Source organism: Vollenhovia emeryi, unplaced genomic scaffold, assembly GCF_000949405.1.
Source record: "Vollenhovia emeryi isolate VEMERY1.0 unplaced genomic scaffold, V.emery_V1.0 DF939138.1, whole genome shotgun sequence".
NCBI classification, from domain to species: Eukaryota; Metazoa; Arthropoda; class Insecta; order Hymenoptera; family Formicidae; genus Vollenhovia; species Vollenhovia emeryi.
In genome coordinates, this window is record NW_011967228.1 from 1,380,309 (window position 1) to 1,399,895 (window position 19,587).

Genomic DNA, 19,587 nt, shown 5'->3' on the forward strand with positions numbered 1-19,587 from the left:
CAGATGGAGAGAAAGTGACGAAGTTAAGTTAGACCTACCAAAGTAACTGTAACTTCGTTACAAGTAACGAGTTACTTCCCAACCCTGGCAGTGCATACGTACAGTCTGAGACTCGGTGATTTGTATAGATGAGAAAAATGATAAAAACGCAGGTCCATTAATAAGTAAGACTGTACTGCTTGCTCGTTCATTCATGCGACAGCGTTGCCTCGTCAACTATCCCCGTGTGGCTCTAATCGCGCGAATCCTTACGTACCGGCATCGTGCGTTTAACACTGAGCACGCGACTGTCTGATTTTACGAGTTTGATTTACCGCGTGTGTAAAGATACGTGCAAAAAGACGTATGTGAGTTACACAAATGTGAAATTATGCATTTTTTAAATAAGTCTTTTAGAGGTGCACGAAAATATATGTGACAAAGTGTTTAATATTCATTGCTCTTCGTAAACAAACAGTAAAGTTAAATCAAGCTGAATCCACCGGGCGATGATAATGTATCGCGCGAGCCGTGATTTTTATTAATGTTATGCGATACTTTTACATCCCGCGAGCGTCGCGCGCAGATAAAAAGTATCACATTAACGATTGCAAAGCGTCATTCGCATGCATATGCAGGCGCATTACTTTTGATGGCGCGATATTTATGGTACGTATTAAGAGAAAAAGGAGCGATACTCATTCAAGGGACATAACGAAGTTGCAATTTATCGCGGGGCAGTAGCGGGCACCGTCGTAAAAGTTCTGAGATTAATGCAACGCGCATATAAATCGATTATCTTCCGCATATCTTAATCTGAATACCACTGCACTTTCATATTTTACGAGCGGCCGATTCTCGCTGCTCTTTCAATATCTTCTTGAATTATGTACTTTCCGCGCACATACCGGTTGTCCCGCGTTAATCGAAATCGACAATACCGTTCGTAAGGTCCGAATAATTTTTTCATGAAGCATTGTTCTTTTCACTTAAATATTAGGATTTCAGACATTGCGATCGAGCCACGTTGTCACCTGCCGCGCATTACAAGAATCGTGGAATGCTATTTTGCGATCTCGACCAAAGAGATCGGCGTATATATAACAGCACTTTCGCGTATACTTTCGCCACGCTGGCGCAATTACGCCTTTGTCAATTAGTGTGCACGAGGCAGCGCTTAATTGTGATAAAGACACGTCAACGTGTCGTTTGGCAAAGAGATAATCCTTCATCCTGCGTTGCGTCACGCAAGCCGCGCGACACGGTCTGAAGCCGTGGATACGACGAAAGGTGAACTTAAATTATTTTCAGAATGGTACTGTTTGCCGTGCAAACTGAGCGAGTTTTGCCGTGCGTGAAATCGGATTCCGTTTTGCAAAAATATCACACCGTACGCGCCGCGTGGCGTAATGCGATCGTACCGCTCTTCTCTCTATACAATTTTAACTACAATTTTTATCTTCTAAATATTTCCGCACCCAAGTAGAACTTGGTTTTTCGTACGTTTTCCAAATGTATAAGGTGATAATTAAATACATTTAAGAATTATATTTATAAAACGTATATGAACCACCAAGTACACCCATCATCGTTGGTGTCTGCGATTGTTCCGGCCGAAGTAGGTTTCTTTTTTTCTCTCTCTCTCTCTCTATAAAACACAAATATCGGCGTGAAAGTCCACAGGATGGTCTATACTGTAGACTCTATAGGATCCCTTTCGAGCTGCGAACGCTCTATACGAATGGACTTACGGCACTCGGCGTGAATAACGTTTAAGCGTTATCGCGCGCGTTATCTTCGCACCTGATGGATAACCGGTGCTTTGTACAACGAACCGCCATCGATAAATTTTCTAAACGTCGTACTGGCGTCCGCAGCACACGGCGGGGGAGGAAGGGAGAGGGGGGGGGAGATAATACTCGACGATTAATCGACCCGAGCACAGCCGCCCGCGCTAATCTGCGCGAACGCGGGCCCGGAAACTTAATTGAAAACACATAAAGCCTAACAAGTTCCGCGACGCGGGTGGCATGTCCACCCACCTTCCATCCTGTGCACGCGCACGCGAGCACTCGCGCATATTTCCGCGCGGCTAATGCGCCCACCCGCTGGATTATACGATGCGCGATAATAGACGTTGCCGCGCGCGGAGCGCGGAGTAAACGGGAATCGCGCCGATCGTTCGCTCGTAAATGTGACACAGACACGTTTCAAGTCATCTTGTTCATGCTTCGACGACGAACGAGCGTCTTTCGAGCGCGATGTCATGTTCAATCTCTCTCTCTCTCTATCCCTTCCTTTTTAATTTTATTTTATCTGTGCTGCTAGTCTTAGCATTTCCATCCCTATTACACTCTTATACCCGTTACGGCAATATTTATCTAAATGTGCCCACAAGTTATCGTCGCGGATTAACATGCGCGATTAAAAAGTCGCGGGGTAAAACTTGCATCGCCGCGAACGCGGGATCCTACAACGAGTGACTACCTTTGGCTCCGGGTCACGCGGTAAGCGCTTTATCTTCAACGCCCGCGCGCCCGCAGCTAACGCGAGATCGATTCTCTCAGTCGATTCAAGGCAGCCCCCTCTCCCCCCCCTCTCTTTTTCTTGGCGGATTAGCGGGGCCTCTTTTATTCGCCACCGGACACGCGAGCCGCTATAAACCTCCACGAACTCCCACTTATCTCTCTCAATCAAACAACCCCGGCTTCGCGCGGCGATCTTTAGCAGCGAGGCATTAACGTCGGGCGATTATCCCTCAATTTGGCGGATTCTAAAAAATCCACGGTGCACATTCTGCCCATAAATCGGCGGATTAACCCCGGCGTTTAACATTATCAATTACCCCCTGACGTTTCCTCGCGCGCGCGCGCGCGCGCGCGCGCGAAGGTCTCGGATGCCTGTACGCGAAGGAAAAAAAAACTATGAAGAAGATCGAGGGGGTAAAGGACCGCGCGGGTGGAAACGAGCGGGGGGAAGACGAAGGTGAAACGAGCAGAAAGGCGAAACATGCTAAGACCACGTATTATTACCGCTAATGCTTAGGATTAACCTTGCCGCTGGTGTGGGCGAGGCGATGATATAGCGAACGCGAAAGGGATGGTTTCGCCATTGGTATGATAATCGAGCAGCGGAAGAAGATGTTTACAAAACGCGCTCCGAGATTCGCAGCAATTAACATAATTTTGGAGACAGTGGCGAGGATACTGCGCCAAGGGGATTTTCTCGCCAATAAAACATTGCAATTTGATATAATTTACACGGGGAGAATACTTTTGTATAGAAGATACCTGGGGGGGGGAAGAGATAAACATGTTTTTTTCTAATAAAAGATACCCAAATAATTAAATTATATAATTCTTCATTGGATGGTGTCCTTCATCCTTAAAAGTGTCAAAATGGTACCAAAATTTCGACTCGGGCGATCGCATGATTTTCAGAATAGAGTTTAAGAGAAAATTCTCCCCGTCTATAAGTTAAGGAAGGGCGGTTTCTAAATGTACACGCGGATATAGGTAACTAATATTTAACGGTAACATCATTAGTCTTAAATTGATTTAAGCTGTAATGTCATATAGAATTCGAGCCACGGCTGCGCTCGAGTTTATGAGCGAATTTATAACAATTAAAGTGAATTAGGTTTTTAACTGGCACATAAAATTCTTTCCTGCCATGCATATATTATAAATAGCGCCAAGTGGAAAGAGATAGCGTATTATTAATGCTGAGTTACTTGAAAGAGCCAGACTGTCTATACGCGAATTCTATCTCGATCTTTCGACTCCTTAGCGGAAGTGAGCCCCTTTTTAGACGCATAATTCAGCGACCGCGTCGTCCCATACGTCAGTCATATTATATTTTGACATCGGAAATTGCATTATAGTTAGACGGGAAAAACGGAACGAGGAAGAAGCGGAATTAGGGTGAAACGCGAGACATTGACAGGCTCGGATCGTTTCCAGTAGTGGCGACTAGGGGTGTTACTTGTGGTAACTTCGAAGATTCGAAGCCTTCGAAGGAAATCACCGGTCCTAGTGGCGACTGCGTGCTCCATTAGATAGCGACGATCATGGGTCTCGACTAGAACCATGAGAAGAGTTAAGGCCGTAACGAGACATCCGGAACGAGACCTCGGAGGCGGGAAGGGAAAAAGTGTCCGAAGCAGCGGCTAATTAAGCGAAGCCGCCCCGTCCGGCGCACGGAAATTGCGGCTAATAATACCGCCGTTACTGCGCTGTTATGTCGTGGCCTGACTGACTGAATTCATAATGATTCCTCGATACGATTCGCAGACGCTCGGCTTCCTCGAGAGCGATTTCTGCCGCGGCAAGCACGGATAATCGATGGAGTCGGTTATATCAGTAATGACAAATAATTTACTCTGTTAATTCTTAAACGGTACAATTATCCCAATTTTATGTGCATCGAACGAATCAAAAAGACTTTTTCTCATAGCAAGTACAAGCTCGGTGAGTTTGCGTAATCAAATTGCACGATATTTATAATCGCATGTTCATATGAATACATTGTCGTCCCGTGACGAAATGAGCTTGCAAATTACAGCTTTACATCGATTACGAAGGACGGCGAATGAGGCCAACTTTCTTCCGCGGTCGAACGAAAGGCGTGCACGGTCAAAATATTATCGGCAGTGCGATCGACAGCAATCTCGCAAAGACGCCGCACCTTTTCGTTCGATCTCGCGAATGTATTGCCTAGCTAATGCAACTACTAATTAGTAATGTCACGGCCATTTAATATGCTTGTCATACAAATCGCAGAACGTGCTGCAAGATGCAGCGGCCCGATTCAACGCTGACCGGTCGCGATGTCGACGGGTCAGGGGTCGTCAAAACTCTCTAAATGGCGAGGCAAATTGCAATGCCGTGCCATGTAACGCGGCGATAAACTGCTCATTTTTTTTCTACGCCCAAGTTTTACGTGGAAGCGTTTCGCGATAATCACGAAATTTCGCGGAAAAACCCCGCGACCGCTTCGGTCGGTCCGATTTCTCGTACGCGGTTCTGTAAAAAAAAAGAGAAAGAGAGAGAGAGAGAGAGATTATAAAGCGATTTGTAACACACCGTCGCGTGGGATTGGGGATCTCGAGCGCAAAGGAACGCTTGCGCTTTCTTCACTCGGTTGATTTATTCGCGAAAGGTTGCATGAGCCGCATCGTGCTCGCCTGACATCGACCTTCGATCCTCGATCGCTGATGGATCGAGGGCACGGTACCGTGACGTGCCACGGCACGTTCGCATAAACACGGCAAACGTGTAGATATCGCATATGAAAAAGCAGCCGCACGTCAATCGTTGCTCCCATTATTCCGCTTGCGTTCAGCAGCCTCTCGGAGCGTCGTGATCCGCGACTTTACTTTTGAGCAGCGATAGTGGCCATTACTCGGTGCACGGCACGCTCCTTACAAGGTGCGAGGGATACCGCGTAATTATGTAAAATACCGTAATCAGTTAGCCGGTAGGTGATACCGGTTCTCGGGAAATAGGTTTCCAATCTGCGGCGAGACGGCTTCTCTCTCTCTTTAAATAGGAACATCCCGAGGGGGAAACCACTGACCAAAATCTTGTACACCAATGCCCGCTAATGCCCAGTGGGCATTACTTCATCTTATTATCTTATTTTACCTTTACAATGCCCCAGCAAGGCCTAGTACCCAAACTAATGCCCCAAAAAAGCCTAGTAATGCCCAGTAATGCTGCAAATCTGTACACCACAATGCCCTCAGCGGTTTACCCCTCGGAACGTCCCGAGGGGGAAACCGCTGACCAAAACCTTGTACACCAATGCCCACTAATGCCCAGTGGGCATTACTTTATCTTATTATCTTATTTTATCTTTACAATGGCAAGGCCTAATGCCCAAACTAGTGCCCAAAAATGCCTGGTTATGCCCAGTAATGCCGCAAATCTGTACGCCACAATGCCCTAAGCGGTTCACCCCTCGGAACATCCCTTCGGGACGTAATCCGGCCCTTTGGCAAAATGAATATTAACATCGCCCTCGTGTATTCGGTGAATTGTGCTTTCCGTTAAATCGGGCGGTCTCCCTTGTACAATCCCGTTCGCATTAATCATACGTGAGTTTCCGCGGCTACGAGCTCTCTCGAATGGGTAATTTCTTTATAGATGTTGAGGTACGACTCGTACCGCGATTTAAAGCTCTGTAACGTGTGTCGAAACCAAGTACAATTAATTTCAGTTCTATTTACGCTCTTACGTATTTCACGTTTTATCCATCTCGCGCTCTGATCATCGTGTTTTATTACGGATAGGCATTGTAGCAGCGACTTGGCTGGTGCCTCACCTCTCGCGCGCATATCCTTTTCATTCATGCTCCGTGTAATTATCCGATTTATCATAAAGCAATCTTGGACGCGCGCAATAAAGTTATTATTGTTATAATTACGGAAATCTTTATTTTTCGACGGCGAGGTAGCGAGCAGGGATAAATGGAGGAAATATGTTTCTTTTGCAGCGTCCCCGTCTCTGCCACCGTTGGTCGAAACAGCATGGGACAGAGATCACGATCGTGATCGCAGCCGGGAGAGAAACCGGGAGCGCGAGAGGATGCGGGAGAGGAGCGGCGAGAACGAGAGGGATCCCGCGACCAGGGAGAGAGAGGCGCGGGACCGAGAGAGGGAACGCGACAGGGACAGGCAAAGGGACAGGGAGAGGGACCGGGAGAGGGACATGTCGGTCTGCATGATGGAGCCACCCGACTCCGTCTACATGTCCCCTTCCGCGGCTCTTCTCACGTTGCAAAGGATAAAGAACGCTTCTTAGTAAGTATTATTATTCACCTGTTGCGTCCCCCTACTTGGACGGGCGTGTCTGGATTGCGTAAAGACGACCGAGGGAACGAGGGCCGAGGAGAGGGGGCGTTAAAGTTAAAGGCTGGATACGGCGTCATTAAGACGAGCGCGTGATAAAAGTTGATGATTAATTGATAATTGATATTGCCGCCGGCACAGCACGATGCATGCTAAACAAGTCGGATGGATAATGCAAGAATAATATTTTATGTCCCCTAGCTGGTGTCTCTAGTAATTTCTGATCGAGGAAATTTTCCCTCGCGAACCGTAAATCGTCTGACGTTTATTTCGAATGAGAACTTCGTGTAGAATCTACAGACAATTTTAAATTAAAGATTCGAGGGAGGAGTAAAAAAATATAGTGTCATCAAAGTAGGTTATTGCTGGTGTATGTAGGTGTATAGATAAGCCGAGTATGTGTAAATTATCCCTAAAAGTGTCAAAATAGTACCAAAACTTGGACTCGGGTAGGTTCGTCGGCATGAAGACGTTCGGTGTAAGCGGGAACGCGGAAGCGCGTACAAACTTGTATCACAATATTACACCGCGGAATACAAAGATTGGCTTTATTATCACTTAACAATCGGTCGAGAGCGGCAGGATAACGCGAACACTCATTCACGGTGCCGATGCCTACGTACAGCCGTATTTCATCGAATGCATAAGCACGTCCAGGGTTAATAGGACGAGATCGTGCACCCGCTGTAAATCTCGTTTAATTTGCTCTCGCCGCGGCACCCGCGCGACTCTGTCGTTTCCATTGTGCCCGGGCCTACTCCCGCGATCCATCTAAACGTTATAGAAACCGTGTCCCGACACACACCAGGAAACATAGTAATCTCGTGACACCCGGCGCACGCTAACAAACCTCATTTTACACATCCCGTCACGATTTCTTTCGAGCACGCGCCTAAGTAATTTCGACTCGCTCCTTTCGCCCAATTAGCGTGACGCCGATCCATTATAAGCTCTTTGCAAATCAGCGTATATCTATACGACGTGCTGCGCACGAGCTCCACTTGGCCCCTATCCTTGAAACGGATCTTTCAATCGGCGCTTTTAGTCCGCTGGAGAAATCGATCGCTACCCAAAGCGTTGCACGACAACTATTTACTAAATTTGTACACTTTCAAGTGTTCAGCAACTATTCGGTAGGCAATAATTATGCGGCTCTTCTTTCAATTTTATATCGTCATTTGCGTCTTAATCCACGCATGACGAAGAAATAAATTACGTTCGATGGAAATTGAGAGCATTGGAAGAAAAATATTGCGCCATTCGATACGCAGCAAGTTGCATTTATTTTGTTTATATTAGATGTGTTTATGAAATAACTTTCATGCGGGCGATATTGCATTTGTGATACGCGGAGTTTCATTAACTTCTATCTTACATCGAAAACCGTCCGCAGGCAGCAACCGCGCACATGCCCGTTTTAACTTGGTTCCATAGGTTTTCGTTTAAAAACGCATTGCAATACGTCTCTGCCACGTGACTCGCGAACGTGCGGTCTTCTCGCCGCTAACGCGAGGGTTAACGGACTGTGACGTGTAACGGCAAGATCGTTAGAAAAGTGTGTTAGGAGGCAATATACAGTTGTTAGTTCATATTGAAGTACAGTGAATAATTAATTTTCCATGGCGTTTATGTGTCGACAGAGAGAGAAACACGAATGAACAAAGGACACGCGGTTGGTACTTTCCGAGGGGCGGATTGAGGTAGACGCGAGCCGGATTATCGCGGCTGGAAACGGATTTATGTCAGTTCGCGCAACACGCCGTTCTAGTTTATTGCGCGAATGGTACGAGGAGAGCCCTCGCATAGCTATGAAATACGGCGACTAAGAACGCGTCAGTGGGTACGGGCGACGTTTTATCGAGCCAGCGAAACTCTTCGAATTCTCGATTGCGGCCCGGACGTTGCAGATCGCTCTGTAATTTATCGCCTCTATGAATTTACAATATATAAAATATCGCCGTCAAATGAAATAACTTGATGTCAACGAGTCGTCGCGTTGATAACAAAATGAGTAAAGCGTACAAAGGACGTGTAGAAAATTTTGACATAAGCGCCCTGAAAGGATCAAAGAGCCGAATTTATCGTTCAAAAGCTTTCCAACTTTTTATGTTTAAATATGAAGTTAAATAGGACCATTGTGATGCCAATCGAATAAACGAGAGAGCCTTTAGGTCCGAGCAAGATGTTGGTAGCCCAATAATTTTAATCTAAAATGTGAATTCGATTTCCACCTTGTTCTGCGCGCCGGTTTCTTTTCGGACATAACACAGTTTCAACTAATAAGAATATTATTCAATATCGCCAGCAGTAATTAACAACGTCAGTGAAGTCACATATTAAAATCGATAAACGATCTCTACTTATTTTAAATGCTGTATTTAGCATTCAATACCCCTCCCCGTACTTTTTTTTGTATTTAATTCTCTCAGATGATCTCTCGTGACTGTTCGCCACGTATTGTTTTCTTCGTAAATGATTTGAGGATGATATTTTGCGCCGCGCCAAATTGACCAATACTAACACGGCACGTTCTAAAAAACGTGAGTCTATCTATATTATCGCCACGTATACGAGTTTCGTGGAAAAACAAGTCCTATCAGAATTCAAGTGCGTCAAGTTGAGATTGATCGAGCCGGTCTGATACGCCTTTCTTGTTTCCATCGATCGGTCCAGCGCCATTCGGCCGCTGCGCGCGCGCTTTCGACGAATCGCTCGCTTTTTCGAGTGTACTTACTGAGAAAGGTACCCGACTCGAAACTCCGCGTTGCAAATACTGACCTGTCGTAAATTGCTACCCGCTCGAATGAAAAAGCAATTATCCGAGAGAATAATTTACACCGATTAAGCAAGTGGAAATTCAAATTATATCAATTTAGGACTTTCACTGTTAGAGCAAATAATTTTGCGTTTGCGATGATAATCGTGAAATTCGAACAATCTTTCAATGAAACTTGACTTTTAATTCTTCGATATTTCTTTTAAGATTATGCTTTTACCAATTTACTCTCACGAGGACGTCTGACCGGTGAACCAACGAAGGGGTATCAAATTTTAATGTCAAAGTTGGACATTAAATTAGAATAAACTTGCAACTTTGAAGGTACGAAAGATTAGCTGTCGCAGCGGCCGGCTGTGTATGTACCTGAGAAAAAGTACGAGTGAGAGATCATCTGTCGCGCAATCGAGTCTACACGCGGCGCAAAACGACCGATGAAGACGTCTCGTCCATATAGGAGTCGATATTGGTAGCGACTGGTGCTGGGACGGGCAATTTTTTGTCGCTCGTTTCCTCATCGTAATCATCTCGGATGTATAGCGTATACACTTACGAGCGCCGGGCGGCAATCAGGCGTAAAAAGATACGCGATCCCAGGTCCGATCCTTTCATAATTCGTGGTGCGTTGCGTTATGCCGTTTTATGAATCGCGTTTGATTTCTTCTTGACGGGATATTACTTCGCGTCTCCCCGGTCGTTTCATTTCAAATGACTTTACCTGCCTCTCGCACAATCAAAAACTGGTCACTGAATGAGTTCTTCGCTCATGTAAAGGAGAAAGGCTGGTACAAGGCTTACATAATTGTTGCTAAACATTGATAAATTCCCAGGAAGTTTGTTAAAGGTAAATTGCAATTAGAATGTCGCCGCGTGGAGATAAATCGTTTCATTTGCTCAAGTTTATTCATTATTACGTAGACGATTGGTTTTATATCTCTTCCCCTCCTCTCTTTAGATTGCATTTCATTTTCCAAATCTGCAGATACTGAATTATGCTTCATTTCGGCAAGATTATAATTATAATTACATATATACATAGTTGAAAAATTTGTGTCAAAAACAGATATCACACGTCCCAAACGGCCCACACAAATTTTTGTGTAATTTAACATAATATGGATATGTTAAATATGATCACACTAATACTCTCTTAATATTTTAACACAAAATAAATGTAAATCTCAAAATAATTGAAAATAAATTTTCCGTAAAATTAACATATTTTTGATTATAAATGAATTTCAAATTTGTAATTTGATAAAATGAATTTTAAAAAATGTAATTTTTACATTTTACAGATGTAATGAGTCAAATGAAAATTTATTATTAAATTCCCTAAAAAGGTCCACAACCCGCATGGTCGAAACGTCAGATTTCAATAAATAAACCGTCTGCCAGCCTAAAGTCTAACAATTCTTTTTATCGTTTGATAAAATTTATTTATGGAGGATCTGTTTCAGTTAAAATAAAAAGAAATACCAGGTTAGGTGTAGTTCGACTAGGGCAACTTTTTAAGGGCGCGAGATACCTATTTATTCACGAACGTCGCCGTGTTTAATCTTTTGCGGGTTTGACCGTCTGATTACAGCGTGTTCCACAAACGTCCGACGCTAGCGGCGGGTATTGGTTTGGGCGGTAGAGGAAATGCCGGCGTTGGCGGAAACGGCGGCAATTTAGGTGTCGACGGCGAATGCGGCGACGCGCTGAAGAGACGCAAGGTTCACAGATGCGACGTCGCCGGCTGCGACAAGGTTTACACGAAGAGCTCGCACCTAAAGGCGCACAAGAGGACTCATACCGGTAAGTTGATGCTGATTGCGAGGACGTACGGCGCGTATCGACGCGAGTTACTAAAATGACCGCGAGTCTGCCATTTTGTGTATAAATGAGCTCCCTATTTATTTTATACAACATTATCGCATACCGATTTTGATATTTTTCGTAAGCACGGCGTTTACTTCGCTTCTATTTTTATCGTCCCGAGTATTAATTACTGGAGTATATTTCGGAAGATACCAAGAACTCTCTTCGAATCGGGAACGAGAGATACCACTGTGTCAAATACGCCATTGAAGCTACAAGTAAAATGAGTTAGTTAAATCACGTAGCGTCGTTGTATCACAAATCTCTCCGTGCGCGGTGAAAAAAAAAATTGCAGACAACCACTGGAACTGCAGTTGGAAAAGCTAATCAAGATGAAATAAATCAGTCGATTCGAAGAAACAAACGCGCTGCGTTCTCGATGATCGCTATGTGCGATCGTGACTCACGTGTGTGCGTCAGCGATCGCTGGAATCGCGTGCTTCGTCATTTTAACGTCTGTCCCTTCTCACCCTTCGCGTACGCGCTTTTCGCCGGTTTACGCTATTGTTTCTACCTGTTGAACGTTTACACGCGAGCAACGAGTATGCAGAACACCGGGAAGTCAACGAGCGTGGTATTTGAAAACAGATCGGGCGAGAAGGAGTTTAATTGCGGGGACAGGGACCTCGTCATTATCGCGTGCAATCACGTTGGGATCTCGGCGAGGCAGCATGATGCTTTTGAAGCGAGCGAACGTGGAAATCTCTTCAGCTCGCGCACTGGGAGAAACTTCGCTACGTGTAGATCGGGAATCATTATCTTCATCTTCCCACGTGAAGTCGGCGCGAAGCTCGCGCAACCTCGCTATCAAATATCGCCTCGCTCTGTGCGCCAATAATAACGACGTTTAAGTTGAACGTACGGTAGCTGACGATTTGTCGTCCAGCTGCCAAGTGCTCGATGGCCAAATCGTTAGTCACCGGGCATTCCTTCGGTATCCACGAGACCGAGACCGCGTTTCTCTCGAACGAGGTGCTCGAGTCGGTAGCCGCGTCCGCCGCGAGATTTACGGGCTCAGAAAATTGCTGTCGATTACGATAAAAGGGCAATTCCGAAAATCAATTCCTCGCGCGAATTTTACCCGACTCGCGGAGGAAAGTCCCGATTCCTTCCATCGAGTGCTCGGTTAGTTGACAGCTGTCAGTTCAGTCACGCGCTGCCTCGTCGTGTTTCGCGAATTTATGCCACACTGAAAAAAAATTCGGATAGATTCAACCAGTCGTCTGTTAGAAAATGGACGTATCAGAATTCCTTTAGGATTTATCAGAATTCCATGAAAGATATTTCGTAACCAGAAGTTTGCTAGACTTCACTACACATCTGGTAAATCCTAAAGGAATTCTGATTCGTTCATTTTCTGACAGACGACCGGTTGAATCTATCAGATTTTTTTCTCAGTGCAGGAATATGGTATCTCTCGTCCCCGATGACAAGAGCATCCGTTATCTTCCGAAATATATTCTGGTAATGTATGACACTCCAGACGATAAAAATTAAAACAGAGGCAAAGTAACCCGAGTCGAAATTATGGTACTATTTTGACGCTTCTAAGGATAATTTACACTTACTTGGCTGATCTATACACCTACATATACCAGCAGTAACCTACTTTGATGACACTATATTTTTACTCCTCCCTTGAATCTTTAATTCTAAAAATTTACTTTAGCTCCTACTTAAAAGGACCTACTTTAATGCTAAATTGGCAAAAGTAGAAACTTCCGACACTATCAGTTTGAAAGTAAGAGTAAATTTTGTACTTGCAGTTCGACCTCTTTAAGGGCCAATTTCACAGACATCGGTAAAGTGTTAGCCAGAGTTCAGTCAACTCCCTATCTTTTTCTCTCTTGTTATCTAAGACCCGGTTTCACCAAACATCGCTTAACTTTAATCTTAGTTCGTTTCATGTTTTTCTCTTTCTAGAGTAACAGTGGAAAAGGGACAAAGAACGAATTAAACTAAGTTTAAAGTTAAGCGACGTTGGTGAAACCGAGCCTAAGAAGAGACAGAGAATCAATTAACCTCCGGTTAGCAGTTAACCGATGTTCGTGAAACTGGCTCTTGCTGTCTCAGGTCCTACTATATAATTGATTGAAAGGTTCAACATAGGGCCAAAATTTCGACTCGGGGAAACGGCCGTACTTGCGAAAAGTATAACGCCGTCGCGACTCTCCTCCTGCATACCGCAAGGATAAAAGGCACACATCGGCACGGCGTGGCGCCGTGCACTATCCTCCGCCAGGACTTTTCACGCGCGTGATCCGTGGCCCGCCGGGGTCAGGGGTCGCCGGCATTCGCACGCTAGGATTCACGACCGTGGGGCCTCGCGGAAATTCGATACCGTTCCGCGACGTCGCGTCGCCGAGGAGGTGGTGCCCCTGTCCGGCGCGCGGCGGGGGAGAAGAAAAGATTCGCACTTTTATCCGCTCTCGCTGTATACCGGCACCCTCGCGTATACGTACAACCCCGGCCATTTATTACCGCGTCACGAGAGAGAACCTGGCGGAGGTCGCGCCGTTCCGCGCGTCCTGCTCTGTTCCGTTCCCGGCCGTGTGCACGTACACGACGCGGCGTGGTAGCGGGCGGCGGCGGTGGTGGTTGCTTCAGGAATTTCCGGTGGATAGGTACCTTCGTGAAGGCATCGCCGCCGTCTGGCGAGGGGCACAGGCGGCGAGGAGAGAGGGCGTGGTCGTGAGAACCAGGATCTTTTGTCTGGTCCATGGTTCAAGCGAGACGCGGCGCGCGATCGCGGTGCTCAACCCGCGAGACGCTCGCTCGTGGAGAGCCCCGAGGCTCTCGGTTCCTATTAACGACTCGATTACCGTAACATTGCGCGTAGCTTTGAGAAATTCGGAAACGAAGCGAGTGAAACGAGTATTTTTTTTTATTTAAATCGAAGATGAGTCGCTCGATCCTTCGTGCTTTAACAATCTGATTTCACCAATCGCCATTGATCTCTGTACTAAAAGTTAATAGCTAATCATAGAAATCAATGGTTTTAAGATAACATTATTTTTTATTGTTATTTTATATCGTCCATCCCGTTTTATTCCGACGCGGGGATCGGTCGCATTAACGCCAAGTGTGCCGGAGAATGCGGATTAAGGGCCGTTGGAATTTTTTTCAACCTTTCGCACGAAAATTCCACGCGACATCTTCCCGCTTCGGTTTCTCTGCTCCGATTGCAGAGACATCGGAACATGCTTCGCGCATTAGGATACCATTATGGTGGACGATTTTGCGAAATCCTCGGCGCGCGGTGATCGGCCGGTAAACGAAAGGCCATTACTCGGCATACAGCCGGGGGATCCCGTTGTGTATGTCGTTCGCTAATATAATTGTTTCAACGACTGGCGTGCGAACGGCCGTTTGTGGCGGCAAATCGCGCTGCTTATCCGTCATTTTAACACCCTATCCTTAACCAAGGTGACGGATACCGCCGGGTGTCACCGCCAATTCATTGATATTGCCGTCATATCTACCATTCCGCGTCATAACTCGCTCGCAAATCGCGCGATCATGACTGTCGTCGCGATGCCGGCGGGAGCTACCGTAAAATCGTCCCGGCTCGAGGAATAATGAGGCCTATTAGTTCTCGAAAACTCGTCATTTCGGAAGGTTTTCCCGAGTCGAAATTTTGGTACCATTTTGACACTTTGCACTTTATACTTACTTAGCAGATCTACACACCTACATAGACCAGCAATAACCTACTTTGATAACATAGTTTTTTTACTCCTCACTTGAATCTTCAATTCTAAAAATTTACAACATCAAGATTTGTTAACCGTATCTGGCAATTTTTATGAATATCATCTTGCAATTGTATATAAGTTGTTTCCTCACCGAAGTTCTGGCGACGGCTCACATTGCCCCTATTGTCTTCAAATATTTAACGTTTAACATTGACTCAATCAGAAGACTAACTTTAATATCAATTGCTTCGGCAAGAGTTGTAGCAACTATACGTTGTTCGTATTACGCGCCTCATTGACGACGTAACGGAATGATAAGAGCCTAATGTTACTTTTAGTATCGACGAATAGCAGCGTACCCTACGCACGCTGTTGCGTGTAACGAGAGTTGCATTACAGGTAGAGAATCATAGCTCATTATGGGCGCACGGTAAATCGCCCTTGCACGATTATATGGTGAGAGATGTTTCCTACGCCCATTAGCGTACACATAAAATTCCTTATCTACTTGTGAGAAATCGCATAGCACCATTTGTATCTACAGGGTATCTCTAATTATCGCATTTCCCTCGGCTGAGGATGATTCCGCGTGAGTTAAGAAATGCCCGCCGCCTCTTTTCAGACGCATCGTTATTTCCCGCGTCGCGGACTTTTCCGCGAGCCGCGGATTTTTATTGACTCCAAGGGATTTTTAACGAGGTGTAATTAAATGGGGGCGATACAAGTTTCAGTTCATTTACAATTAACTTTATATATAAGCTGTTACCGCGCGAGCGTGGGAAATGCTTGAGCAACACGCTCAAATTCTGCATAGATAGACAGATGTTATAATACCGCATTCTAATGTTTTTAAGTGCAAACAGTAAATTACAACAAGAGCATTTTTATTCGACTCCTAACGATTGTTATATAAGATACATTATTTATCAGTCACGTCTCTGCTTCTCGTTTACGTTATAAAATATCAAAATGCTTTTGCGAAGCATATTATACTATTTGTGTGCTTACTATTTATTTATTTATTTTTATTAATTCTATTTAAGAGCTAGTTGATAATTACTGTTGCGCCATGATCAAATTACGCTTGTTCGCAACAAGAAAGAAATTTGATCGATCGAAGAGGATAAAGGATCGAAGCTGAGAATCACTGTGCGTAACTATCGGAATATAGGCTCGGTGTCAGCCGACTGGCGTGACCCGTGATAGACAGGAGGAGGTTTGGTGAGACCTCGTGTATTAATTAAGGCGAATTAGCCTTGGCGTAAGCCGGACAACGTCGGCCGATCGGTTCCGTGTATCGAAGGATACGCCGATGATCGCAGGCAGTCCGCTCTGTGGATTTCTCTCTATACGAAGTGGTAGTGCCTCGAGAGTACCCTGTTATTAACAATGCACGTATGCACTAATGCCGAAGGCTGCGATTACCTTCGCTAGGTTAACGATTTCCTGACGAGCCTGCTCCTCCGCATTGTTCTCGTCTCGCTGGTCGTTGCAAATCGTCTCGTTGCTCTCTTTTCTACAAATAATTTCCCATAATCTTAGTCGCGGCACGTTTAACCGCGGCTCACTTTCATGCCCGATACTTCGGCCTGGCTCGTGGCGTACGAATTTAGGAGGGACGACCTCACGAATTACGCTGATTACCAAATACCGTATCGATTAACGTGGTTGATTTTAGACTCTACGTTCTGATGTACTAATTGAAAAGCCCGGGAGGTATACGAGGTAAACCGCAATACATAAATTTCAGTTGGAAAGAAAAGAAGAGTGTAAAATTTTAATTAAGATAAATCTAATGAATTAGAAAAAACTATTAAATAAACTTGCATGCAATTGTCGCTTCGCTCATTTGTATTTTCTACAATTCGTTATCTGCTTTGAGAAAAAAAATTTGTTTACGTAATTAAAAAGAAGAATTCGCGTTACACGTTGATGAGAGGAGCAAATTCAATTGTGTGCCTAAAAGCGGGATGCATTATGCGAGGCGTATGTAATTTCAAGGTGCGTAGGAGACGCTCGCGGCGTCTCATTACCAGCCTCGAACTGACATCACGTGAACGTTGCATCCACGAACGACACGCTTCACCCTTTTTTTTTTTATTCTAACGTTCTAGTCGAGAGAGCTGTTAGTTCGCTCCTCATTACTAGCACGCATCGTGTCGCTCAGCCATGCGTCCCACCACAACTTTCTCACATGCCGTGATGTGATAATTATATGCCTCGTGCTGCAAATGTCTCGAAGCGTACAGCTTCGTTAACCAACGGTTAACGGCGGGATCTGCAAAACGTATTGTATGTACATACAAGCTGCCCCTAATTTACCGTGTTCAACGTTGTCGTAACACGATGCGGCGAATATTGTACGCAATGTGGCATAAGTAGCTCAATTTCCTTCACGAAGAAGATTAACGCGACTCGTATAAAACCTTGCGATATATGTCCGCGTTATTATAAGCTTAACACGCTGATCTTGCATGTTCATCACGTTACGGTATGATGTGTTAAAAGTTGTGCGCTGCGTGGCTCTCACTTGTCTCAAGATGAATGAACTTGTCTCTCCATCCTAAAGTATAACAGAGAACGCGGCGTGTTGTTATATATTAGAGTCCCTCCGATCAGAGTCTGGTCAACACTGTTCTGCGTACTTCTGGTTTTACGAAATTGAATTACAATGTCTCCTGCCTGCCTACTTATTACTTCTAGTTTACTTCTTAAATGCCCTGGCAACATATTTTTTATCTGAAAAATAATAGGACCCGCAGTGCACTCCTTATTCCTTAAATGATTTTTCGGCTCGTTTCATTCGAACCTACCCTCCCGCGATCTTCGTCCGGACGTGCGCGCGCCGCATCCGTGGGAGATGCCACGCGGGGGTGGAACACGGGGGTAGGTAACGCGACGTTAATCCACGGCGCGATAAACGCGCGGGAAAAAATTCGATCGAAATGCACTAGTAACGGGGGAACTAATGCGACCCCTCGTCCGTTGCCCATCGGCCGATATTACGTGCGCGCGGCTCTCGTAAATGGACTAATTACTCACGATTACGTAACGACCGTGAGCCGCGCGGGCACCTTCCTTCGCAACGTCATTAGTTTTGTTTCGCGTATCCCCGCCGCGTTGCGCAATAATATTCGCCCGATGGGCGTCGAGACGTTTAAGACGGCCGATTTAGATCTACCGCGGGGAGATAGAGCTAGATAGATAGAGAAAGAGAGGGGGGGGGGGTGGAGGGGGCTTCGATCTCCCGCGCCCTTTCCAATCGCGCATGGCGAGATCGGGGAAAACTGCCTGCCGTTCCCCTGAGTCGCGCGTCTCTAATTACCCCGACTTTCAGGCCTGCCTCGTTAATTACCATTCGGTAATTAGACTCGCGATGCCTAGCGAAAAGGTGACGTTAATATCCCGGAATGACTGGTTTTCTTTCTACGTCAGCCGCGGTACCACGCTTGTCACGGACAATGCAAACGCCAGCGGTAGAACGACGGCAATCCATTTTCCGCGCGAGATACGCGAGAGCGCGCGGTTATTCTATTATTCCAGGTGTTAGCACAATGGGATAAATCGCGGCGAAAGATAGAACGTGCGGTTTTTTTTTTTCGTAGAGAAGAAATGGCTCTCCGCCTCCGCGTATCGGGCCCGCGTCATCTGCGCGGGTAAAGTCGCCGCGAGGGTAACGAAAGCGCGCGTATTTCCTCGTTAAAACGATCTCACGGGTGGTGATCTTTCCCCTATATCGTGCACCTTGGCGGTAATTAAAACGTCCGATTCATAAAGATTAATCGTCCGTAATGCGTAATAATAAATGCGCGTTAACTCTGCCTCGTCCCGCGCGGTCGGAGCGGAGGGCCGCGACTCGCCTTGGCGATGGCTCACGCCCCACGACGCGATAATTGTTCCGGCCGTGCCTTAACACCGGCGATTTGCAAGGGCAAATACCAAATTAAGGGTTAAGCATCGATCCCGCTTCCCTCCGCGCCCGGCCGATCCTCCGCGGTAATAACACTCCTCGTCTTGACCCGCGGTGACTTACGACCTGCTAGCTCGGAGAGGCTCGAGCCGCGCGGGGACTCGCGGACGGACGTGCCAGGATATATCGATCAAACCGCGACGGTTTCCACGAGAGATCGGGCCTGGAGAAAACGGACACGTCGTCGCCTCCGTCGCTCGGCCGGGCTATTTACCCCGACTTCAACCGGCCCGCAGATTTAATGGGATCGCGAACCGGCCACCCGATCGCAGCGTTCGACTCGCCAGTCCGTCTTCGCGTCGCGTTACCACGAAGCGGATGAACTTGATGGCGATTACGTCATCGACTTACGACCGTGCCGTATCCACAATACATCTGGAACAATTCCTCACTTCGTCCTGCGACTTCGTCCCTTCCTGTTCCGTGGGATCACGTGGCGTCGAATTTTTTTTGG

General features: G+C 46.1%; 1 protein-coding gene across 1 annotated transcript in view; it reads left to right on the forward strand.

Annotated features, from left to right (window-relative positions):
- Positions 1-19,587, forward strand: part of LOC105567421 (zinc finger and SCAN domain-containing protein 26-like) — a 209,362-nt gene that overhangs the window by 170,489 nt on the left and 19,286 nt on the right. Inside the window, exons 4-5 of the mRNA XM_012022284.1 lie at positions 6,418-6,781; positions 11,194-11,405. Coding sequence (XP_011877674.1) covers positions 6,418-6,781; positions 11,194-11,405 — 576 coding nt within the window. The remainder of the gene's footprint in view (positions 1-6,417; positions 6,782-11,193; positions 11,406-19,587) is intronic.